At 37.6% G+C, this 26,673-nt stretch overlaps 1 protein-coding gene across 1 annotated transcript in view; it reads left to right on the forward strand.

Annotated features, from left to right (window-relative positions):
• SYNE1 (spectrin repeat containing nuclear envelope protein 1) overlaps nucleotides 1-26,673 on the forward strand; it is a 281,934-nt gene that overhangs the window by 169,909 nt on the left and 85,352 nt on the right. The window contains exons 81-94 of the mRNA XM_059468351.1: nucleotides 1,106-1,271; nucleotides 1,580-1,735; nucleotides 1,932-2,084; nucleotides 4,459-4,641; nucleotides 6,101-6,238; nucleotides 7,493-7,678; nucleotides 8,363-8,485; nucleotides 10,575-10,761; nucleotides 12,022-12,161; nucleotides 15,969-16,163; nucleotides 17,182-17,322; nucleotides 21,849-22,016; nucleotides 22,750-22,911; nucleotides 24,043-24,237. Coding sequence (XP_059324334.1) covers nucleotides 1,106-1,271; nucleotides 1,580-1,735; nucleotides 1,932-2,084; nucleotides 4,459-4,641; nucleotides 6,101-6,238; nucleotides 7,493-7,678; nucleotides 8,363-8,485; nucleotides 10,575-10,761; nucleotides 12,022-12,161; nucleotides 15,969-16,163; nucleotides 17,182-17,322; nucleotides 21,849-22,016; nucleotides 22,750-22,911; nucleotides 24,043-24,237 — 2,293 coding nt within the window. The remainder of the gene's footprint in view (nucleotides 1-1,105; nucleotides 1,272-1,579; nucleotides 1,736-1,931; nucleotides 2,085-4,458; nucleotides 4,642-6,100; nucleotides 6,239-7,492; nucleotides 7,679-8,362; nucleotides 8,486-10,574; nucleotides 10,762-12,021; nucleotides 12,162-15,968; nucleotides 16,164-17,181; nucleotides 17,323-21,848; nucleotides 22,017-22,749; nucleotides 22,912-24,042; nucleotides 24,238-26,673) is intronic.

Consider the following 26,673-nt stretch of genomic DNA (forward strand, 5'->3'; position numbering starts at 1 on the left):
GCACTTAGGTACTAAAAGTAGGTCCTGTATGACATTTACAGAGGAATGTAGAGCATATGCAAATGAAACATAATTTTTCACCTTAAGGCTATGCAAATGTTTATGTAAATGAACATGTCCCTGTCATGTAGAAAACAGGAAGTTTTATGTTAAGTTTTAAGACACATTTCTACCTCATAACTACACTAAGATACCATTAAGTGGATCTCCATGGTTGGAAAACAAGTTAAAATGAGAAATGACAAAATTGTAAACCCTGCACCAAGCCTGTACAAAGTTTATTGTGTGTGTTTATAAATAATTATAGTAGAATAGCAATCCCTGTAGAAAATTTTACAAATCCGTTTTTCACTTACTTAAAATTGGTTTCTAAGATATAGGGTCTGTGATGACCTCCTGCTCATGTAAATAAGGCATGATTCATATTTGCAAGGTTATGCAAACATAAATAAATATGGAAATATGAAAGATCCATGTCACATGTATAAGAGCTATGAGTAATCCAATAGAACTTTCACAGAGGTGTCAATTTTTACAGGAGATCCAAGTTCTTGAGGAAAGTGCAGGAATTCTGTCTTAGTGCAAGTGTGGAAATAGGCCATGTTTAGATACTTGATCCATAACTTAACCTAAGTATTCTGCCAACTCAAATCCCATCAACAGGAGTGGAATTTATGTTATTTTGCATTCTAGATATCAATATCAGAGCAGATTGTCGTGCTCTCTAATTAGTGTAGAGAAATAAACAAGTGTAAGATGCAGTTTTTCTGACCTAGTTTAGTAGTTTCTTTTAGAATGACAGTGAATAATCCTAGTTCATGCCCTGCAATTGCCTCTACAAACAATCAGGGCATTCTGTGGTGATAAGCTCAGATGTAGGGAAATCTATTGTATACATTAGCATTTTTTCAAAAGAATTGCATGCCTGGTGTCCAAACATATAAAACCAAAGAATGGACATGAAAAATTTAATTTATTTAAATTTATTTCTCTGGATGTGGTGCTCTTAATCATTATCTTTATTGTTCAGCATGTTTTGACCAAGCAGTGTTTTTAGACATTGCTTAATTCTTCACAAATAGTTACTGTTTCTTTCTTTCTGAAGTATGCAACAGAAAGTTAAAAAAGGCATGAAGATGGTCAAACAGGAGCTGAAGGAGCGTGAGGAGGTTGAAGCAGAGATTAATATTGTGAAGTCCTGGATCCAGGAAACAAAAGAGTATTTATTAAGCCCTGATGCGGAAGTGGACATTCAACTCCAGGAGCTCCAGGTAGGCCACATTTGTCAACTTCTAAATCACAATATTTATCTTCGTTTTAATCTGCTAGTGAATGTTAATAGTTTCAAAACCACTACAAATTCAAATTAGACTATATTCATTTAATAATCCGATATTAATTTAGTAATTGTTTCCTAAGATGATATTCATATGGTAATCATTTAGTAAAACGAGCTTTTTAGTAACCCACTAGACAAATTAATAAAGCATGAAGTAGATGATGGACTGTGATATTTTATTTTAAAGATGTTTAAGATGTATTCTCACTGTTCTTAACAATACTTTTTTTCTGTCATTAGTCTCTCTTTGGTGAAGTTACTACTCATCGCCAGGCTGTTGAAAAACTGGCTGAACAACAGCAGAATAAATACTTGGGGCTTTATACCATTTTGCCTTCTGAACTCTCTCTTCATTTAGCAGAAGTTGGACTGGCCCTTGTTACTGTGCAGGATCAGGTAAAGTGCAGTAGATAAGTGCCAGGCAGATCTATAGTCTTTCTTCGGGCTTTATAACTTGGAATCCTGCTGTGGCGAAACTGTGGCAACACAGAATAGTTTTATTACCTTCATCCTTAGAATTAAAGTTAAATGAAAATTATTTTCTTTTAAGGAGTGATTTCTGATTATTGAATTTAATTCTTATTGTTGGCAGATTCAAACCAAAGAAAGAGAAACTCAGCAAATCAAAACATTGAATCAAGAGTTTGATCAGAAAATCCAGGGGATAGCAAATGAACTAAATACCATTCTTTCCAAACTGAAAAAGAAAACAAATGATATAACAAAAGCTAAACTTGAACAAAAGGTAAGACAAGGCTTTCCTTATGTGGTTATGCCATAAATTTTTCTGAATTGGGAAGCTCACTTCATACCAAACTGTTGTTTGTGAAGACTTGGAGAACACAGTTTGTTAATATAGTTCAACAGAAAACTTATACAGAAATGAGGGTTGACTGAGGAGATTTTTAAAGCTATAGTCTTTGCAAACTGGCCTACACAGGTAACAGAATTTGAAGGAAGAAGCTGAGTGTTAAAGTCAGATGGACAAAATTTCACAGTTCTTTTTCAGTAATGAGTATGACTCCAATCTGGGAAAGCCTGAGGAACCTTCAGACTGCTCCTTGTTCTTGTCTGTACTGAAAAGATCATTCTTTATTTATGATAAATAGATCCATAGAATTTTACTTGTAGCCCATCTCACATTTATTCAACAACGAGGTAAAGTACTACTCATGCAATTAAGAGTAGTGCAAAGGGTTCTTGGTTATTTTTGAAGGTTTTCTTAATCTTAGGTGTGTACCACACTCAGGAAAAATCATCTGTACTGAAGTGTAATGGCCAAATCAGGATTACCATATGAGAGTAAGGGATTTTGGGGAGAAGAGAGATGGAAAAGGGGTTGGCTGAGTGTTTGGGGCTTTTTTTTTTGTTGCTTTGTTATTTTAAGTAGTCAAAGATAAACTTGACTGAATTACTGTCTGAAATTAAGCAAGGCATACAAAGTAGGAGAAGATTTAGTATGACTAGTATGTCACAAATTATCTGTTTATTTTCATGAGATGCTCAAGATGTTTCAAAGTACTGTTTACTTTACAGGAAGTGTCACTAAACTATATCCCTGGTGTATCTCCTTGATTTCAGTCAGAAAGCAGAAAATCAGTGAAATCTGCTTTCTTATGTTGCATAAATTAAAACTCTCTGTCACTGGAGATGAAGTAATGTTCCAACTGCTTTTATGCATTTAGCTGATAGTCTTGAGACTGGGTTGGCTTTGGTTACAGCAGTAAATATTTTTATATTAACATTGAAACAGATTGTTAAAAAATAAAATAAAAATTTGTTTTAAATCCATGTGACTCAAGTCAAATGGATCCTTCCTTCACAAACAGCATATAAATTCTGCATAGTATCTGTAGTAAATGCATTTATTTATGCTTGCTGTAATGTGTGTGTCTTTGTATTTAGATAAGAAGTTTAACATCTGTCTTTGTGTCTACATGTAGACAGTTTTGTCTCCAAATTTGTGGAATAATACTGACTTGTCATGATGATTGATCATATCTTGCACTCTGAGGTGTGTCTGCCAGGACAGCCCTAACCTGAAGAGCTTGAAGTCACTTCTTGAGGCACCTATAGCAGTGTTGTGAATGATTGCAGTTTAAATTTGTAGAAATAATTTGAGACAGGCTAGGCTGTTTGTCCAAGCAGTGGGACAGGAGACAACGGGCAGAAACTGATGCACAGGAAGTTCCACCTGAGCATGAGGAAGAACTTCTTTACTGTGTAGTGTCTTTGCACTGCAGCAGGTTGCCCAGAGAGGTTGTGGAGTCTCCCTTTACTGGGGGTACTCAAGAGCCTTCTGAACACAATCCTGTGCCATGTGCTGTGGGACAACCCTGCTTGAGCAAGGAGGTTGGACCAGATGACCCCACTGTGGTCCCTCCAACCTGACCTGTTCTATGATTCTTTGACTTCTTGTTTTTATTTTTCAAAAACAATGAATTTTTAACACCTTGGATATAAAAAACAAATACAAAAATACCCAGTAGCATCTTCTTAAGAAACTGTAGCCCAAGAGTATGTTTTGAATCTATGGGAAACTTGAAAAACTTTTTAGACTTCCTTTTCAAAATAATTGTGACTATGATAGGAAAAATTGATTTTAAACTGTGTTTCTATTGAAACACTCTAGCACAATCAGACTGCTCCTGCATCAAGATCATGCTATGAAAAAGCAAGTTTCAAATTAAAGTTTTCATAATCCATTAATTAGTAACTACATTCTTCTGAGTTTATAAACTTATACTTTAAGACAGCAATAAAACAAACCCCTTTTCAAATAAACAAAACTCCTTGTCATGGCAGTCTGTGCTGACAATTGGTTTCAGAAACAAACCCAGAAAGATGCCTGAGAACAGTTAATGTCACACTGAAGTGACTCAGTCTTTGGCTACGGCAGGGAAAACGGTTATCCATTCCAGCCAGGAAGTCAGAGGAGAAAGAGTAATGGCACATACTTCAGAGATTACCAAATATCCTGCTGTTCTGCTTTCCTGCTTAAAAATGGAAAAAAATATGGAGACTTTGGACAGGCTATAAAAGTTGCAAGTTGGACTAGAAATAATCAACCAAAAAGCTACCACTTCCTGGATCACTGATTTTATTGTTTTTCTGCCTAGATCCTTGGTGACGAGTTGGACAGCTGCAATATAAAGCTGTTGGAGTTAGATGCATCAGTCCAGGACTTTGCAGAGCAGAACGTACCCCTGGCTAAGCAGCTGGCTAACAGGATAGGGAAACTCACTGCACTGCACCAGCAGACCGTACGGCAGGCTGAGTACAGAGCAGCCAAGCTCAGTCAGGTATGATCTTAAATCCTTCCTGCTGTTTCCTCTCAGAACCAGAGGAAGCATGGAAACATCTCATTTTTTATCCTGGAGTTATGCCAGACAGGGCATTCCTTGACACATCTGCCTGTTATTTGTCAGGGTTTGCATCACATTCCAAGGAGACACAGGTCAAATCAGAGAGTAAAATAGTTCTCAGATGCTACTTTAACACCCTCTTGCATGAATCACCTGCTGTTTGGTTCCTTTGGTGTCCTAAAACGATTGTAGATCTCACAAACAGTAGCATGCTGGAAATAGTACCTCATTGTGCTTCTCAGGTTCTCTGTTTTGTCATTCTTACCTATATTTGCAGCATTAAAAGCAAAATTAAAAAAAAATATTTTGCTTTAGTCCCAATCCATAGAGGTTAAATATAACTTGTACATTCAACAGAAAAGCCTATATACAATGGCCCCAATAATGCATTATATTTATGCAATATTTTGGTGTTCATAAAGATGGATCCCCTGTGGTTCAAAGTCTCTGAAAATCTTTGTCTTTTTTTTCCCTTACTTGTTCTTAGCTCCAAAAACCTCCAGCTAAAAGCAAATAAATGGATTTTCTATGGTTCTGCCATCAATACCCCGATAAATTATGAGTTCTCCTTTCTGCATGCATGAATTTGCTTCCAGAAGAAAAATTCAAAATATTCTTTTCAGTTTTCTCTGAAAAATTCTTTTTAAGAAGAGATAGAAAATTATTTTCAAATTAAAAACTCAGTCAAAGGTACTTGGTAAAGGGATTTAACATTAGGATATTTTTGTTCAGCATCAAAAGATCCACTTATCATAAAAAATGATAGGTATTGATACTGCTTGCAAATGCAGTTTTGTCACCTCGGATTTGATCCATTCTTTATAAGGAGGAAATTCATGAAGATCAATGAAATTACTCCTGCTGAAAATAAAATTGGAGCTTATGAGTACTTTGCTAAATAGAAATTGTGTTCATCCGAAAGAAGAACTTTTGTCCTGTATTTTGAAATTGTGCAACATTTCTTTTTTTGGGAATATGGCAGACTGAATGGACAAAGTGGACTGTAAAAAAATAAATGTAATGGAAAGAGACATATCAAAATAAGAAATTGAGCTACAAACTGAAAGAGGAGGTATTTTGGAACTTACATGTGAGGCTGAAATATGCACAGGGAGTGAACCCTCTAGGGATATATTTGAGCATCAGTGGACTCTCACAGTGTGACCTACATTCTTATAGTGCCTTTTTTCCCCCAAAACACATAATCTTACTACTGAAAACGTACCTATTTTAATTCCATAAATACATGAGAAAATTACTTATATAATACAGGAAGGAAAAGTTGTTAAAATTATCCCCAGGTTAAAACAGTGAAGGAAATAAAATTAGTCTTTTCGTCCTTCCAGAATTGTACAAAATTACAATTTAGGCTTAAGCAAATTTTTCTTTCATCCAGGCTGCTTCACACTTGGAAGAATACAATGAGATGCTGGAGTTCATATTGAAATGGATTGAGAAAGCAAATATCCTAGTGCATGGTAGTATAACATGGAATTCTTCCTCTCAGCTTCGTGATCAGTTTAAAGCCTACCAGGTGATTCTGTGAGCTATGACATTTAAAAGTCAGTGTATATTTGAAATTATTTTCAAAGCAATGGAGTTCTACTTCCTCCTAAAGGGCTAGATTTCTTTGGCTGTTCTCCCAAGCCTTAAAAATGATTCATCGGTTTTGGACAATTGTTTTGAAAACTGAAATAAAGATATGTTGTAGAATAAAAGCATGTGATTCAAAGTTGTTCTTCATGTTATTCAAGTAGTTTGGTTTCATAGAGACTTTTGGCTGAATAGTGTGTCTGCATACTGTTATTCTATCACACCAAGCACATTATTGCAGCTCGTACTGTAAAGCTTTAGTTAATCAAAGACAATTTTCAGTTTGGGCTTTTCTTTCCCCATTATGCTAAACTGGAATAGACTTTGTTCTCTTCTAAAAGTTTTATACCAAGTATTCTCAAACTGATATCTAATGGAAGAGTTTCTTCCAATCTCTTCTGAACATTTCACATCAGATTAATTTGCTGTCCCTGTAATTGTGCAATTTGTTCTGTGTGTGTCTATGTGTGGAATGTGTGTGTGAGATCAGTGGAACGTTTTGATGAGGTTCAAGCTTGCCTGGTGTTACATGACTGTGTGAAAGAAATCAAGGCATCATAATAATGTATCACTAATACCAATGTTATATATACATTACTTAATTGTCAGCTGCATTCTTGTACGTAAGTGCAGGGTACCATGTCACGCTTTGTATTCTGAATCGGAGCTTCCAGGCAATTTAGCATGAGGAAAGCTGGAGATAGAATTTCTGCTATGGCTTTTTCCCTGCTTCAAAATCTGAGGATACAGGCTTAACCAATGCCATCCCACACAAAGCAGTGATTTTTTTAGGCAGCATTAACAACTCCTGCCCTGCTATAGCACTGCACCCAAGTGCTTTCTGCTACTTTCTGTTAGGTATATGAGGCTTCCAGGACAAATCTTCTCCATAGATTGCATATATTATATTTTTACACACAAGTGTGTGTAGCAAAACAATAAAATTAATGTGTTGGTAAGTACAGCTGCTGAAGCTTCATTACTTAATCTTTTGTTTCCCAGTCTCTATAAGCTGAAGCATTTCAGCAGATCTTCAGAACAAAGTGCATTGCCTAGGCCTAACAGGAAATCAGTGGAACTTAATCATAGGCTCATGAATGTGTACAGATTAAAGAGTTTGCAGAACAATATACTTAAAAGATATGTGTCATTGAGTCTCAAACCTGACATTCAATTTGTCTGTATCTCCATCTAGAGCATTCTTGATGAGTCTGGAGAGATTCATGGTGATCTTGAGGCCATGAGCGAGAGGATTGATTACCTGGCAAGTATCTACTGTACTGAAGGGATGTCACAGCAAGTGCTGGAACTGGGGCGGCGGACAGAGGAACTGCAGCAAGTTATCAAAGTGCAGCTACCAAACCTCCAAGATGCTGCCAAGGTAAATGAAAGCCGGTTTTCTAATGCTATCTGGCATCTAGGGGGATGTGTGCATTATACTACTGTACTGAGATTATTAGCAGTGAAGATAATCTGTGGTCCGTACAGGGCATGATTTTGTTGCCTAAAGCCAAGTGTCTTGCACTGTTTGAGATGCTGCCTTCAGGTGCTGATTCAGATGGGCACAAGATTTCTGCAGTGCCCTTTCTGGATGAATATATCTGGGGTAATGGTGTGTCTCAATAGCACTGAGCAGCTATGTTTAGATACTTGAGAAATGTATTTGTTGACACTTAGGTTCTGCTATTTCCTTTATTCTTCTCTTAAATGATCTCTAAATTTATTAATTTAGATCAGTACTGGACCAAATCAGAATTCCATAGTGTAGGGCCTTCAAAGGAGTGCAATGAAAAGAATGAATATGCTTTTTCAGCTTTATAAAGTATATGCTGCATTTAAGATTGCAGTACTTCAAAAATAACTCTGCCTTTGCAATCCCTTTTTCTAGACTGTCACATGACTGGTATTTTTATCTAATATATTAGACATTTAAAATTAACTGTCAAAACTATGAATTGCTTTTTGCACTGTATGTAAGGTGGATGTACCTGCAAAATCCAGACAGATATACTTATAGTGATTTCTATTTTTCCTCCTACTTATCCCTGAATCAAATGTGTTATAGGATATGAAGAAATTTGAAATTGAGCTGAGAGCCCTACAGACTGCTTTGGAGCAAGCCCAAGCCACACTGACATCTCCAGAGCTTGGGCATTTGAGCTTGAAAGAGCAACTTTCTCACAGACAGGTAAAAGACCAGGACCTCAAAGTTAACGTTTGAGTAATGTGATCTTGCATAAAGGATAATGAGTGTCAATGAGACTGCTTTTTGTGTTTCTTAGGTGTGTCACTGTTTCAGAGCGTAGTCCCAAAGTACTGCCAAGGAAATAAGGGATAGAGTGAGAAGAATGATTCCCTCAGAAAGAATGGTTGAAGTATAATTCTTTATGAGCCCCTTCTTAGACTGATACAGTTCTGAGGACTGTGCATCCAACCCATTTAATCCATATTTGTTATAAAGCCCAATTCTTATCTAGTGTTTATGGTCAAGAGGTTCTTAAAGTATTTCAGAAGGAAGTCAATATTATTATCATTATTTTACAGATAGAGATGCAATGATATAGTTTGTTGCCCGCTTCTCCAATAGTAATCTGGAGCACTAGGAGACAATTCAGGTTTCCTTAAGTCCAGTTACATTTTTGTATGCTCAGTTGAATTAACCTCCATAAGATATTGTGGCTTTCTTTATTGCATTTGATCTGCTATGGAGGTTTGTCAGTTTGTTCGTTTTGGTCTTAGTCTCTTAACAGGAGAAATAAGGCAAGTTATAGCTTTCTGAGTTTCTCAAGATGTGTTTCTTTCTGCAAACTACTATGGAGATTTAACTGTCTCAGTCTGCCAGTGAAAACTGGATGTCAGCAGGTTCACTGTAGGATAAAAATCTGCAGAAAAACATATGGAAGGACAGTAAATTTGCACAGCTTTTCCTTTTCATTAAAATACGCAGTCTTTAGTCTGGGCACTTGCAAACAGATTTCAGAATGTAGCCTTGAAGAGTGTAAGTGAAACACATCACCCGCCATAAGAAGAAGGGAACATGGAGGTTACACTGGGTTTTGTGCATGTTCTTTGTCCTGGCTCTAGCAGATCTCACAATACAACTTTCTTTTGTACAGAAAGGGGCTGTAGCCCCTGCCCACCTGTTTTACCAGACCAGGGAGGGGAAAGGGCCTGGCTGGCACACAGCCCCCAGGGTGCCTCTGGGTGCTGATTGAACAATAAAGATGCCCTTTGCCAGCAGTATGGGGTCTGACACAGTGGAACCCCACCTGTGCTGCCTGAGGAATAGCTCATTATACCAGAACTCTGGTTAGATTATCCACCATATGTCAGGAAACTGCAAAAATAAAAACCAAACCACAATCCTCTCATCAGTATGCACTTCAGACCCACTTAGCTCTCATTCTGATGTGGTATAGGGGAAGGGAGATAACCAAATTCTCTATCCCTGTTTGCCTCATTGTCCAGCTGATTTATATCTATTGAATCTAAAATATTTTTCTAATGTGCTAAGGCCCTTATTATCAACTTTGCCTTTTCCATTTTTTTCTTTTTCTTTTTTTTTTCTATATCTGTACATACATTAAACTCCTCAGTGTAGATAAAAATAACGGTGATCAAATCTATTTTTCAACCATTGCACTTAGACCCTTCTCATGCATATGAACAGACAGCTTGAATGGACATCTTGTATGGAATAGGCACTATTCACAAAGGCATACAGCTTGTGAATATTCAAAGAAAAAGGTTTCTGTGTAGCTCTGTTCCTTTCTATTTGATTGCCTTTTGAATTTTAAGCAACATTTTCAGCCATGGCTTGTAATGTCTAAGGAAAGCTTTGAATACAATGGGTTTCATGTGCAGTTTTGAAAATGTGCTTCTATGTCACAGCAAGGAGTTCCACTCAGATTTTAACACTGAGATATAAGTATATATAAACTACTCTTGTGCTGCTTCGATTTGTGGAATTGGTAAATCTATTTTCTCAAATCTGTTAATAGAAATACTTTTTTTACTTGGACACTTAGATACAACTATGCTTTTTAAATTTATTATTCTTATATCTAGTATATGGGCTTTTTGCTTATATAATCATTATTCTCACTTCACAATGAGCAACTCCAGAGAAAGTGTTTCTAAGTATATGCAATTTAAAAAATAGATAATATTTTTTTTCTATTGTTGCTTGATTGTACCATCATTTTTCTTTGGCTGCACGAAATGCTCTGGGAGTTCTGAAAAAAATTGGTTTATTGTGGCACTGACTTTGTTTGTAGCATCTGCTGTCTGAGATGGAGTCCCTGAAGCCGAAGGTCCAGGCAGTGCAGGAGTGCCAGAGTGCCCTGAGGATCCCAGAGGAGGTGGTCACCAGCCTGCCCCTGTGCCACAGCGCGCTGCGGCTGCAGGAGGAGGCCAGCCGCCTGCAGCACACAGCCATCCAGCAGTGCAACATCATGCAGGCAAGTGCAGCCCCATCCCACCAGCCCTCAGAGGAACTTGAACAGCAGCACACAAATTGTGCTGAAAGCTAGAATTTCATATCTCTGTGCACTCCTCTGTTCTGTAGCACCGTTAGGAGTTTCCCCACTAGTCTGTTATTCCTGACTTTAATATTCATGACCACGTTAATTGTTGATTTATTCATCAGACTCTCCCCTAAGTTGTCTCCCAGATATTGCAATGATTTTTGTAATGCTGTTAGGATTAACTAGACAAAAATTAACAATTGAATGCAGGTTAATTTTATATATAATCAATTAATAAGATTTATAGAATGTATAACATCAGCTGCTTCTGAAGATTACTTAAAAACTATTGAGTTAATTAATTGTGGTATAAAAATAATTATTTTTATTCTCTTTGTTTATAGTTTATATATTTTTTCTGATTTTGGAGTTATTTGATGCCTTTGTTTATAGTTTATATACTTTTTCTGATTTTGGAGTTATTTGTTGTCTATTAAATTTGTATTTTCAAGTTTTGCTAAGTACAAGTAAATTAGATTTTGTTTGACTGTTTGGATTTATAATTAAATATGTAAAAGGTATTTCCAATTAAGCGAATAAGCTTTTTTCCTCTGCTGTTTAATGATAGGAATATACATAGCATATTCCATAGGCTAGGGTGCAACTACAAAGCTTCAAGTTGGATAACAGATGATTTAGGATAATTAATGATGCTTAAATGCAAGAAAGGCTACACTGAAAACTTAAAAAAATGGGTTAGACAAACTGCTTATGCATCTGTGATAGAAAGAACTGATAATACATTGATAGGATAATTATCTGAGTCAATCTTCGTAATCCTTTCCCAGTTGTATTTTCTGTAATATCTAAGTTTTTCTTAGAGTCACAAATGAACACATAAAGTGAAAAAGCAGATGAAAATGCTTTATAACAAAACCATGAGACTAAGCAAGGCTATCTTCTTGTGGCTGTGTTTGGTTCAGGTACTTGTTGGAATCAGAAGTTACAGCACCTTACATCAGAAATCTAAAATATCATGTTATGTGCACTGTGGGTTTGGGAAATATTTAATTAAATGAAACCATTCAAATCATTGCAATTCACAATATTTATAATATATATTTTCCTGACTATACTCCTGCTTTGCTCATCAAGATGTGAGTGCCAGATACTTCATGAGGGAGATCTATCATGCTTAGACTAAGTGAAAATTAGTTTTCATGTGGACACTCAATCTTTTTTTCCCTTCTCTAGGAAGCAGTGGTTCAGTACGAGCAATATGAGCAGGAAATGAAACATTTGCAGCAGATGATCGAGAGCGCCCATCGCGAGATCCAGGACAAGCCAATAGCAACCAGCAACATCCAGGAACTCCAGGTCCAGATTTCACGGAATGAGGTATGGGACTCAAAATGCATCAAAACATTGGGCTCAATGGCAGCTCACTGACACAGACAACTTTTCATAAGCAATAGTCATAAGATAGCTGAGTTGCTTTTCAGATTTTTCTAAAGGCTAGTGGAGCAGATAGGCTTAATCCCAGAGAGGGAGCTCCTGCTGTTGGTAGAGTGTGGACAATTCATTTGTTTATCCAGTTAGATATATCCTAACCTCAGACAACATTATGATAAACAAAAGCATTGCATAATTAAGAGGCAGTTGACATTAAGACTTGACTGAGGAGTGTCCCAGAAGTCAAAGTTCAGCAGCTGGTCAGTTAATCTCAACTAGTTTGGTGATCCATATATACGTATGTATATCCTAAAGAACATGTACATATACGCATGTATCTCCTAAAGTACTTGCTCATTTTCATCCCGGTCACATTCTTTAAAGAATACCAAGACACTTGAATCAAAGGAAACCCACAATAGATTTGGATGAAGTCTGCACCATTCACTCCAAAGGTTTCTTTAAAATCTTTGTAGGGAAGATTTTTGTGCTCTGGAGTTGCAGGTCCGGCCCACAAACTCATGGTTTGACAGGAGTTGAATAAATCACAATAGTCTCTGTGCAGCCTTCTTGCTGTGCTGGCTTGAGAGCTCCTCCTGAGCGCCTTTCACCTCCGCCTGTCTGTTGTGAAATTCCTAGGATAGAAAATGCACCACTGAGCTCTGTGTGTCACTTTTGGCACCAGATGGCACCATTTCCTTATCTTTGAATTAAAGCCATCCCTCCTGGTGTGTAATATAGCCTAATGTTACATGTGTTGCTCATTTTCTATACAGTTGTTACAAGTGTTATTTCATATAAATTCAAGAGCAATTTGTCTATACAAGCACGTTAGGTTTTATTAGTATTGAATTGATAATGCTATTATTTTCAAATATTCTGGAAGAGCAAATGCAGGAGAGTGACCAGTGATTCAGGGTAATATTGCTGGAGGAAGGAATATGCTGCAGGCAGGAAGGAATTAAAAATGGGGCAGCTTGAAATTTCATGTACATTTGAGCAAGTTTAGTACCTAGGAGTGGTATTACAGCGACCTGAGGAGGTCGCTTGGTGGTGAGAGAAAGGACGAGAATCTTGTTGCTTGATCAGAAGGCTGGATTTATTGATATATGATATATAATACATTATAACTATACTAAATAGAATAAAGAGAGAAGTTGCAGAGGCTTGCTAAGCTAAGAATAGAAAGAATCTAAAAACAAGAGAATTCTCTGTCCCTGTGTTCCAGAGAGCTTGCCCTGTGATTGGCTCTAATATTGTACACATGGAACATGAACCAATCACAGGTGCATCCTATTGCATTCTACAGCAGCTGATAACAATTGTTTACATTCTCTCTCTGGGGCCCTTGCTTCCCAGAAAACGAACAAGTCCCAAAGAAAGATTTCTATGAAAAAAATGTCTGCGACAGAATGGTCCTGAACATCTGCAGCAAGACAGCAGCATTATGATAATGCACATTCTGGGATCAGCCAGAACATATAAGCATATTTTTTGCATATTTTTGGCTCACATTTTCTTTGCTAAATACCTGTGGAAAAGCATAACATGAAGTGAATGTTCTGAATCATATCTTATTAGACTACTTCAAAAGTCAAGTCTATTGAGATGTTTGTTAGATGTATTATTAATTTAAAAATATATCAGTCACCACATCCCCTGTTAAAGGCTGTATGTAAAAGAACTTAAGGGGACATTTGTATTAGCTATATTTAGAATTAAAATAAGAGGAAGGAAGAAAGTAGAAGGAAATTACATCTTGATTTTTGGGAAGTTTGTATTAGTATGCATGTATGTAAGTAGATAGCATGTCTACTGACCTGTGTTTCTTTAGAATTTCAGAGAAGAATGTGGGCAAGTATCTCCATACTCGAGAATTTTTTTAATGGAAAATACAATACCTCATGGGACATTGCTTTTATCAGATGCTTTATTATTTTTAATTTTCTTTTTCAGTCATATTTTTGCTTACTCTTCCTTGTTTTCAGTTGAAAGAGACATTTTAGATATTCAGTGCATTGGACACTAATACCACAAGTGTCATTGCTCTTGGTAATGTGAGGGAACAGAGTATACTGAATGACAGTAATTTTCTGCTGAGGCTCAGAAATGTCATTCATTGAGCATTTGTGAATGACTGGAATTTGCCAAAGAGCAGATAACTATTCAAGCTGCCTGCCATTAAATTTGTGGCTGAATTTGATTGCAGCTTGGTTTTTGACTATTCTGCTTGGTGTTTTATAATCAAGACTTTTCTTAGTCTCCAAGGAAAGCTCTGGAGCACCAAAGAGAGGCCCTTTTGTTGCTAACATGACAGATGGTGACAAGGTGCCATTGAAACTCAAGCAGTGAAGTGTCATTCTCAGTCTTTGAGCTGTTTTAATTCCTAACTTGGTACTTCTTGCAATGAGTGTAGAACACTCATTTGTAATCAATTGTGATTTTGAAGAATTTTCTTACTGAAAATGTCATACAACCAAAAAATGTCTTTTAATTTATCAGCATGAAGCAGTAGTCTTATTTAGTTTTGAAAAGATATATTTGAAAAGATATTATATAATATTATATATTATATAATATATAATAATATATTATTCTGCCTACTATATCTTGCAACTCCTATTGCTATTTTTCCTTGAAAACTTGTGAGTTTTGAAGAAGTAAAAGCAGACATAAAATTAAGCAGAAATACATACTTGAAAAAATAATCATCAATTTAGCAGGCAAGCTTATACAATTGTTTTAACTTCTTAGATCAAAACTCTAACTTGTTACTGAGCATCTAGGGAGACAGGAACAATAGCTTCAGCAGAAATATGAAACACTTATACCATTTTTTATTTGAAGTATATTAATTGAAAGCTTTGAAACTGGATACTGAATGGAACAACAGTATATGGTAGGAGAGAAGACAAGACACTTATGAATAGTCATAAGACTGTTCATCTTTCTTGTCTAAAAATCTTAAGCTTGTGATGGTGTTTGGCCATAAATAGACCATTTCCTAAGCATAAAACCCCCAATAGTTTAAAATATAGTCTACTTCATGCTAGTTTCCTTGTCTCTTTTTAAAGAAGGGTCAGTCCTGTGCAGCTCAACTTTTAGCTCAGTAGACTTAGACAAAACCAAAACGAGATTAAAATACAGCTTATCCAAACAGTGACAAAAAGCAATACAGTCTGCATTTAATCTTATTATGTGACTGATTGTTCCTATCACTTTTGAGCCCGTTAGACCTTGTGAGTTATTGTTTGGACAATTCATTCTTTCTGGTGAGAGCTGAATGGGGCATTTTTTGCAGTTGTGGCCACTACATGACCTCATTTCCCTGGCACGCACTGTGCGGGGGAGCTTCACCTTCCTCAGATAAATGGAAGTAGATGGGGGGCGGGGGGAAATAGGGCAGGAAGAGCGAGAGACGCTCCCTTTGCTGCAGCGTGCAGCTCACAGAGGTGGGCTCAGGTTCAGGCAGGATGCGAACGTGAGCCGTCCGTCCGTCCGTCCCTGCGGCGCGGCGCGCACGGAGCCCCGGGCGGCCGCTGCTCCGCTCGGCGGTGTCGCAGCGCGGCCGGACGCGCCGGGCCGGGTCCCTGGGCTGGCGACATCCTGCTCGTCAGCAGAGCGGCAGCGCTGCCTTGGTATTGGCTGCGCTGGGAGGAGACAGCTTCGCTCCGCCGCGGAAGCTGAAATGCTGCCGGTCCTGTGGCCCTTCCCGGCTGCATCAGCACTAGGGGGAAAAAAATGTTTTCTCAGGAGCTGGCTCAGAAGATCAAAGGATACCAGGAGCAAATTGCTTCTTTGAATTCCAAGTGCAAGATGCTGACAATGAAAGCAAAACATGCCACCATGCTGCTGACAGTGACAGAAGTGGAGGGGCTGTCCGAGGGAATGGAGGAGCTGGATTCGGACCTGCTGCCGGCACACGCCACTCATCCCTCGGTGGTTATGGTAAGCAATGCCTTGGTCCCTGTACTCATTATCTGAGCTGCTTCCTCTTGCAGCCTTACAACACCCCTGTGCAGCTAATTGCCACAGCTAACGTCTACCTTTTGAAATGGCTGCAAACCAAACAAGTTGCAGCTTCCCTTTTCTGTATTTTACTTTATGCAGGTTCTCAAGACTTGTTGATAAAGGCTGAAATTATTTAACAGACAAATACACGAAATTTGTGAGCAATAATTTGCAGATATTGTGCTTTTTATTTTGTAGCTGTCAGCATGCAAGTACAAATGCTAAGAAATTGATGAGTTGCAGGAATAAAATAAAACCAGAATAAATACGATTTCATTAGTTGTTGCAGTGTATAGGCTTTTCACACATTAAAATGTTGATGTGATAATTGACGGTATGCTGCTGTATTCTCAGATGAGTGTACTGGAAATGAAAGCTGTCTAAGTACTGCCAGAGGCCCAATGTTTGACTTTGCTTTTGTTTGTTTCTAACTGGATCCCATTACAAACATTCTGCTGATGCTACTGGGATTTTTGTCTGAGTGTCAGACTTCAGGATTTATCCCTCTATAGCACCATTGGGGAAGGAAAGGGGTTACATTTGAATACTGCGTTGTGTGTATTTTATATTTCAAATCTGTTGTTCCAGCTGGACCTGGATACTGAGACAAATACTCCAGTATTCTGTAGCTCTCCACAGTATTTCTGTATGCAGCAGAGATTGTATTAGAAGATGTTTAGGCAAAGCTGAATTTGTTATTATTGAGTTGATTGCTCTACTTTGTCTTTTAAAATCAGTTAGGGTACGGGAGAGCATTCTCATTCTGAAGCGTGACAAGTAAATGAGACTGTTTATTCAACAGATTTCTAAACTGGTAAATGTAGGAGCATGAAGCATGACTAATTAATGTCGGGGTAATTCTGGCCATGTGTTGTTTTGATCTCAGTCTAAGTCAAGCCTCAGCTGAGGTAACTGATTTTCTTCCTGTGCTCTGGGGTTGCTTTTCCTGTGGCAGATGACTGCTGGTCGCTGTCACACGCTGCTCTCCCCTGTCACTGAGGAGTCTGGGGAGGAGGGAACCAACAGTGAGATTTCTTCTCCACCTGCCTGTCGCTCTCCCTCACCTGTGGCTAATACAGATGCTTCTGTTAACCAGGTACCTCTCTCTTGGCATTCATTCAGCTTTTATCTCAGACATACATGATTCCATTCCACAGGTGGTTTATTTAATCCTCTGAGGAACTGAGACAACCTCTTAACCAAACTGAACCCTCAGGTTCTGGTTCAAAATGGATACAGGTATTGAAATTGTATAAAGCACGTGTTACAGCTATTCATTATTTTTAAAAGTAAATTTTAAGTGACAATTAGAATGTCAGCAGTATTTTCTACTTATAACATAATTTTTATTTTCTCAGTAGTACTCAATGGAATCTTGCATCCTGAGAAAAAAAGCCTTTTTGTACTCCCCATAATGAAACATTGCATTATGTCCATATCCATCTATCTTACTGTACGATTGCCATTTTGGCACTGAAATCACAGCCTGGTATCTTCTACTTAATATCATTTCAGTGATTAACTTTCATGTGGGTTTTTTTCATGTATTTTTCATTTCCATGGCAGTCTATTTTAAGCACCAGTGAGGCAGATCAGTGAAATAACAGATATTAGATTTTAAATCAAAACTCTTGCACTTCTTGTAGGAGCAAGTGTACGTCAGTATTGATTAAAATGTAAACATTAAGCCAACACATTGAGCATCACACACATAAAGTCACACATAAAATGTTATGCTTTAGAAGTTTAGAAGTGAGCCTTAGAAGCCATCACCACCTCACTGAATTCATTATGTGCTGAATTTTGTGGCTGATTGGTTGGTTTTGCATTTGTAACTGCTTCCAAAATTGACCACTGCAGATTTGAAGGTTAGAATATATTGTTTTGCGCTGCTGAGTAGAATTAGGCAAGTTTGAGCAAGATGCTCATTGATTCCTTCTGCTAATTTCAGAAATGCACATGGTGCTATAGAATCACAGAATCACAGAATCACAGAAGTTCAAGACTGGAAGAGACCTATAAGATCATCAAGTCCAGCTAAATACAATACATAAGAAAAAATATTAATGTAAGATAGTAAGAGTGGTTAAAAAATCATCAGTGGCATACTAAAAAGTGTTGTATAATGCATAAGAAGGATTTTTCTCGTTTTCTATCATTTTAGATAATCAGAAAGTTCCCTGTGAAGTTTACTTACAGTAGAAAGGCATTTATATATTTCAACATAGAAGTCTTATGACACCATTAATTAATGAAGGAGTTAAAGGACCAAAAGCAGCTTGCTTCCTAATCAGCAAAGCTTATCTCGGTTCTTTACTTTTCTCTGAAAATGAAAAACAAGTCAAACAGCTCCAGTCACTCAGACAATAAGGAAAACACAGTGAACATGCTGTTGCACCATGAACTGACACCAAAATACAAGTTTTAGAATAAGTGATTTACTAGGGCAAAATTGAAAAATATTATATCTTTCGTTTAGCAGAAGATTTTTGAGAAAGGTACAGTTGATGCTGTTATAATAATCTTAAAAACTTAGAGCTGAAGTTTTCTTCAGTGTGGTTAATGTTGAAATGAACTGCATGTATTAAACAACCAGCGGAAGAATGTTCCAAAATGCAGTGGTTTACTTACAAAATTCTTAGGTTCACACTCACATGAGATCAAGACTAAAGAAGCTGTGAAACTGCCAGTGCTGGTCATTATGAATGCCCAGGGAGACCTCAGGAGAGAAGGGTGGTTAAAGAACAATATCCTAGATATTAGTGAACAGGGAGCTCAAATATAAGTTATTAACATTTTGTATTTTTAAAGCAAATCAGCAAAATAAATTTAGAAATATTTTGTTTTAAAAAGTACTCAAAGTTAAGAAGTAATTTCTCTTAGGCAAATCATCTGCAAACTACCAGAAAAAAATGTGAGCATGAACTCCAGAAAGTGAAGAATAACATGAGTTTAGTCTTCGAAAAAAAAATGTAAAACTCTTCTGAAGAGGCAATTGGGGAAGGAAAGGTTATGTTTTAAGACTGCTTTTTAATTCATCCTGAATAACTCTCTATAGTGTTTCATCAGTTTCCTAGCATCTCTTAATGGTGAAACATAACTAGTCTGAATTCAGACATCTACACACTTCATTTACATTTCTAACAAGTAATGAAAATATAAAACAAGTGTCAACTGCTTATTAGTAAAAATGATGCAGATATTGAAATAGATTCAAACAAGACCAGAAATACCAGAAAAAAGAAAGCGACAATTCTAGCACTAATATAAGTTAAAAATGGTTTTTTTCTGAAACTCCTCCAAAAACAGCAGGGTGGGGGGAACTATAAAGGCGTTAATGTTGGAAACACTGAGGAATTTCATAATATATTAAATATTATGTTAACAGTCTTGAAATACAGATAATTTTGATGTTTAGCAAAATCAGACCCTTCATCTGTGCTGCAGTACTGAATGAGAATCCTTTGAGGCTAAATCTCCTTGCACTTACCCAAAGATGTAATTGATTAAAATTTTAAAACACTTTTTAAAACTTGGTTTCCTGATACATAGTGCAGATCAGTTGAACTGGAAAAGCTGAAGTGTTGGCACGATGCCCTGTAGGCAACAGCTGATCCTGTGATTTTAGTCTTATCCACTGGGTCACTGTTAAATGCTTTTTTATCTCCTTGTACACAGCCTACTTAAGGATTCTTTCTTTCTTTCTCCCTTACGAATACTCATCTAGGTTGCACCAGCCCTTGTTACATATCTTACAAAATCTAAACACACCCTTTTGCCACTGCATCTAACAACAAAACCTGACTACTGTTCATTGGCTACTTTTCATAAGAACAGCCATGGAATATTAGGGCCTTTGTAGGGACCCTTTATAGAATCTTTTACTTGCATGAACATCTGGATTCCTGCTGTCCTGGTGTGAAAGCTCTGCCAAAGACAAGATGCCATGTTGTATACTCCAGAAAGCAGTTGGAAAGATGGGGAAAGGGATTGCTTTTCCCTCTCTGTGTAAACAAGTCCTTTATTCTGAAAACCATATTAAGAGGTTACAGAAGCATTGGTCTTGAAAGGCGACTGGCAAAGGGCTGGAGAGTAGCTGCAGACAAGGCAAAATGAGAAGTTGCCTCCACTGGTGCAATTTTTCACCATTACTTGGAAAAATCACTTGTGGTCAGAGTGAAAAATTCTGAAATTGCAGTCCTGTGTGCCGTGCTAAGCTGTTACCTATTCCATGCTGGCTCCTGGACATTATAACAATTTCATCATTTAATTTTTTAAGTTTCCCATTTATTGTTTTTGAAAAGTACCTAATCATACATTTTGGTCAGTTTTATGGGAGTGATCTGGTTTCTGTGCTCTTCCAGAGCTTGCCTGGTTTTCTTCACATATGGTATTAGATAACGCATTTGCATTCTGTTCCAAATTAGGATCCTTCTTACACTTAGAGCTCCAGTACCCCAGAATTAGTCTTGTTTAGTACCTAACTTTTATACATCTATACAGAATCACAGAATGGTTGGGGTTGAAGGGACCTCCAGAGATCATCTGGCCCAATACCCTTTGTCAAACAGGACCATGTACAACAGATTGTCCAGGACTATATTTGGGTTGATTTTGAGTGTCTAAGGATGGAGACCCTGGAACTTCCCTGGGCAGCCTGTCCCAGTGTTCAGTCACCCTAACAGTAAAAAAGCATTTCCTGGTATTCAGAGAGAGAATCTCCTGTGCTTCAGTTTGTGCCCACTGCCTTGGTTCCTGTCAGTAAGCGCCACTGAATCTGCTTTGCACCCTCCCTTGAGGCAGCATTTTTCACCTCCCAAATAATGTAGTGCTAACTGTCATACATGATTTCAGTTTTAAATAATCCTTGTCATCAAGTCTGCTTTCCTGACCTAAGTATAGGTACTGTACTTGTTTCCTTAATTCTGCATTTTCTGTAGATGTTTTCAGTTGTCATCTGCAACAGTTGAAGAAATCTCCATACACTAAGTATAGAATTTCTGGTGAGAAATAATTCCGCTCTGAATTTTCATTGGTGGTTTGACATTTTCACATTTCCTTAGCAATTTTGGTCCCTTTTCTGAATATCTTTTATAAGTTAGTTGAGGCTCCCTGTTTGTTTGAAAGCTTACAATAAGCTGATGCTTCATACTCTTTCTTGCTTCATTTACCAGTCCTTCAGTATATTCCTTATAGGTTCTTTTGCTGCTCTCTCTGTGATAGTGCTCACTAGGTTGGTATTTGCCACCTACAGTGCCATAACCCGCTGTCTTTTGTGATGGGGTTTCCCCCATGTGTAGTTGTAATGGTGCTGGAACAACACTCCCATTTAGAGCACTTCCCTTCCCAGCCTTTCTGTGATTGTCCACAGTTGCCTTCTGCACCTCCTAGCTAATAGGAACATGAAAAAAATGCATCCAAAATCCTCACCATAGTGAAGGTCCAAAACATGCTCAGTCTGCTACTATTAAATATTGATTTACGTTGTTATTAAAGAAGTTTCCTGGTGGTTTTGGCTTTGTGGGCTTTATTTTAATGGACATATGCGGTGGGGCAGTATTGGGGGGATAGCATGCAGTATCTTTCTTTTTGAAAGTGCAATAATGTACTTCGTGCTTGTAGGACATTGCTTATTACCAAGCCTTATCTGCTGAACAGTTGCAGACAGAAGCTGCTAAAATTCATCCCAGCACCTCAGCCACCCAGGAGTTTTATGAACCAGGCTTAGAATCATCTGCTAGTGCCAAATTGGATGATTTGCAGCGTTCTTGGGAAACACTGAAAAATGTGGTAAGTTTGCATTTGGAGACTTCAGAATAGTTGGCTAGGTTGTAAGGAATAGAATTCAAATAGCTGTCTCATATATTCTTCCCTACAGTTTTTGGTTTTCAAATGGTAACTTTAATTGTTAGTTGGGATATATTATTTTTGTTCTTTGTTTGAAAGCCTGTGCAAGATGGACCTCCATTAATAAAAATAAGAGTTATTAAAGCTGCTTGTTGGCTTCAGAAATACTGACTACTGACAGACTGTATTTCATAATCTAGTAGGGATATCCAGTCATTTTGGATGAGTAGCTAAAGAAGGCCCAGAATCCAGTTTTTCAAAATGCTGAATCAACACATTTCTGTAAAGTTTTGCAGCATAATTGTTCAGTGATGTATAAAAATGGTCAGAGTCTTGATCACATGCTAAAAATATTAATTCCTTTCAGCATAGTAGCTATTACAGTGTATTAGGAACTATGGATCTAGCAAATAGTGCACATCCATGTTGGAGTGCATGAAATCTTAAATAATGCATGAGAATGTGCATAGATTTTCCGTGCTTTATTAATGTCTATTTCTTTTAAGCACCAGAACCTAGAATTTTACTGATGAAATTTTAAGTAAATAAATATTTTTAATATGGATGTTTTGCTTTGTAATTTATACTCTTGAAAAATTTTTACTTTAGTGTTTTAAGCCTAGGGACCTATGAAGCAGACTAAGTAGCAGAATTTATACCTCCCATTCTTCTTTAGATCAGTGAAAAGCAGCGCACACTCTACGAAGCTCTTGAGCGTCAACAGAAGTATCAGGACACACTCCAGTCTATATCCACAAAAATGGAGACCACTGAAATGAAACTAAATGAGAGTTTGGAACCAGCCAAAAGCCCAGAGAGCCAGATGGCTGAACATCAGGTAAAATCTTACATGTGAGGAAGAGGGAGAGTGCACATTGCCTGCATATCTTTTGTTCTGTTTTTTAGACAGTAACCTTGTTCATGCCTGGATATCTCAAACATATGCATTTGTTTCTTCAACCTTTTGTTAATTGTATGTCTTGCGTTTCTGAGCTTCCTGCTGTTCTAAAGGTGATGTGATGGGGATTCTTTTAATAAGGAGCCTTTTTGAAAGAAATAGAATAGATCATAAGAGTTTGTCCATTTGAAATTTTCAGCAAAAGCTTTTGTCCAAGACTGTGTCCAGTGACAGCTATCCATACTGTTCTTCAGCATCATTGCTGAAGAATATTTATAATGTTGCCAAATCTACTAAAATCATAACCAATACTGATGCATTGTATATTGATCAAAATACATTTTTCACCTCTTTAAACAAAACATATCAAAAACTCCCTCAAGGGAAGTCTCAAGAAATAATGATCTGAATAATAAGAGAATACTTTATTAAGTAAGGCATCTGATATAGGTCTGAGTTGTAATCACCTAAGCCTTCTATCTGATAGCTTGAATCTATCTGATCTGTCTGGATTCAGAGATTTATTCCGTGGTGCAAAATAAGTTCCTACATATCCTATGAACCAGGTTTCAAGATACCTGTAAAAGGATGGTACCATGGAATAAATCTCTAAATATTTACATCTATTGCTGGATGTTCTTTATCCATTTAGAAAGTTTTAGGCTAAAAGCTGAAACATGCCTTTATTTTTCTCTCACAAACACACACTCACTTACTTGTTCATTATCTTCACTGAGAATACTAGAATGCCCTACAGATAATTTATTGGAAGAATGGATTTCCAGTTTCTAAAATAACGCCTTGTGATATGCTCGAAATTCAAGATATGTAATTAAATGCATATTTAAGTAACCAGTTACCTGATCCTAACTCAAGCATCTAAAAGCAGGACTCGGTTCTTATGGAATACTGTCTCTGTCATGCTGGTAGTGATGGTCTGCTCTACTCCTGTGTTCCTGGTGCTCCTCGAGATAGTTGTCTTCAATTTTATGTTTAGTCTGTGTCTCCTGAAATACTTCCTTCTTGCTGGTAAGTGAAACAAATGCATTCTCTGCTCTCATTTCTTAATAGGCTTTGATGGATGAGATTTTAATGTTGCAAGAAGAAATCAGTGAGCTTCAGACATCATTGGCCCAGGAGCTTGTTTCAGAACCACTGGATGTGGAAGGTGCTGATCAAACGGCATTGCAGTCCACCCTCACGGTCCTGGCAGAGCGAATGGCCACGATTCGAATGAAGGCATCAGGAAAACGACAGCTATTAGAGGTACAAGAAAAAACATCACCAATATCTTTAGTCACCATAAAAAAAAGGCAATTTTCAGTTCTGCTTATTTCTCACAATTCCTTTCAGTAATAAATAACCATTCTTTTTTTAGTGAGCCCCTCATTGCTAAGTGATAAGCAGCCAGAAAGAACTTGGAACATACAAATATTATATATGTTCTAAGTTTTTTCTGGCTTTATATAGCCATATGGAGATATATATACACATTCACACACACACACACACACACACACACACACACACACACACACACACATATATATATATAGAGGGGGTTTTTGTGTGTGTGTGCATAAATGAAGTGCAGATATTAAAAATCACATTGTCTATAATACACTTTTAAGGAATCACCTCTCCAAGTTGCTAGACAAGAGAAGAGGAAAGCTTAAACAACAAACAGCTCCTCTTCCAAATCTTTGCATTGTTGTCTACACTCATCTTCCCAGTGATTTCCATGCAAACTTCTTTTCATGGAAGATACACCCTTTTATTTCTTTGCCTACCAACTTTACGAAAAATTCTTTAATACTAAGGGGATTTTTACAAGCCCTTTACAAACAGGAGTGTTGCTGCATATGTTATACAGGTGAGAACATGCAATCATGCTAGAGCTGGTTACAGTTTGGTTACTTTGGACACTGCAGGGCAGCTTTATTTCTGTACTGTTAAGAACTGCAGCAGTGAATTCACAAACACAGCAACTACTGCCTTTATATTTTCCATCATCAATTGATTCAGAGAAGCAGAGTGAGAATTGGCTGTGTGGATCTACAGTATGGTGCTTAGTGACCAGCTGAGTTTAAACCAAGACACTGGATTACAGGAGAGTCTCAGGGTGCTTCATCTGCTTTAGTTCTGACCAGTCACCTAGGACAGTGAAGAGGTCATTAGAAAATATCTTTTTTAGTTTTAAAATAACAAAGTTGTGCCAGAAGAAAAGTAGCTTTTAATTAAAAATGAAAGGTTGGAAGTAGAATAGGGGATCTAGCTGTTTATAGCTTGCACCCTGTACAAGATCTAACAAACATGTTGGTAGCACTTAGGAAATGCTGGCAGTTTCAAGATAAAGCATGAGTAGTATATTACTCTTAACTGTGGTTAGGATACTTTGACACTATACCACAAGTATTCCCTAATAATCCTGGCTAGGAAATATATATGATATGTGGACAACATTCAGTAATTTACCCTGTGTACTTTATAGCTCTGATTTCATAGATAAAATCTTCCAGAACATCCCGGGGAAGTAAATGTAGAAATGAAGGTAAAAGAGGTGAGGAAAATATTTTGCTGGTGATGGTGTGGACTGGTAATATTCTTCTTTCTGTGGACCTAATTCAAGTAACTAGCATTTGAGAACTGTTCAGTCTGGATTATTTAAGACATCTAACAACTATCATTTTTCTGTGAACTGTTCTAAAAGCAATTTTTAATGTTTTTAATTGAAATTGAGCATGCAGAAAAGCTGTGCAAACACTTCTCTGTGTGATGAAGTTGCCCACCCTGAATATTTGAGTCTGAATTTCCTTACAAAGTGTTGTAGGTTGACCCTGCTAGCAGTCATACATCCACCTTCACTCCTCTCTCCTGAGATGGGTTAAAAATAGAAGGCAGACAAAAAGACTCATGGATCAAGATAATGACAGCTTATACAGGGTAAGGAAAAGCTGTGCGTGCAAGCAGGGAATGAGGAACTTATTCACTACTACCCAATCAGCAGGCAGATGTTTAGCTACTTTCCTGGAAAGCTCAGCACGTGTTTCTTGGGAAGATGAGCACCATAACCACAATGCCTCTCCCTCTCATTCCCTGGACTTTTATTGATGAGCATGATCTCATCTGGTGTGGAGTGTCCCTTTGGTCAGTTCAGATTTGCTGTCCTGGCTATCTCGTCTCCCTGCCTTCTGCCCACCCCCAGCCTATTGGCCTTTGTGAGGGGCAAATAGAAAGCCTTTATGCTGTGCTCAGCAGTAGCCATAACATTGCTGTGTTATCAACACAGATTTAACCACAGCTGCAAGGCACTGTACAGGCTGCAATGAAGTTAACTCCATCCCAGCCAGATCGAATACAATCTTTTCACCTTGTTCCATAATATTTGCACCATGCTTAGGTTTTACATTATCTGATACAACTAAGTATCCTCTGACCATCCTATTTGTTTTCTTATCCACGCAATCCCCTCTATTCTCTCCAGAACTCAGTGTCTCTCTTGTATTGGGGAGCACAGAACTAGACACAGTACTCCAGGTGTAGACTCACCAGTGTTAAGTAGAGGGGCAGGATCATCTCCCTCATCCTGGTGAGAACACTCCTAAAGCAGCTCCAGACACCACTGGCTTTCTTTTGCACATTGCTGGGTCGTGTTCAATCTGGAGTCCACCAGGACACCCCTTCTTCTCTTCTGCCCAGCTG

This window comes from Ammospiza nelsoni, chromosome 3, assembly GCF_027579445.1.
Source record: "Ammospiza nelsoni isolate bAmmNel1 chromosome 3, bAmmNel1.pri, whole genome shotgun sequence".
Lineage (NCBI taxonomy): Eukaryota > Metazoa > Chordata > Aves > Passeriformes > Passerellidae > Ammospiza > Ammospiza nelsoni.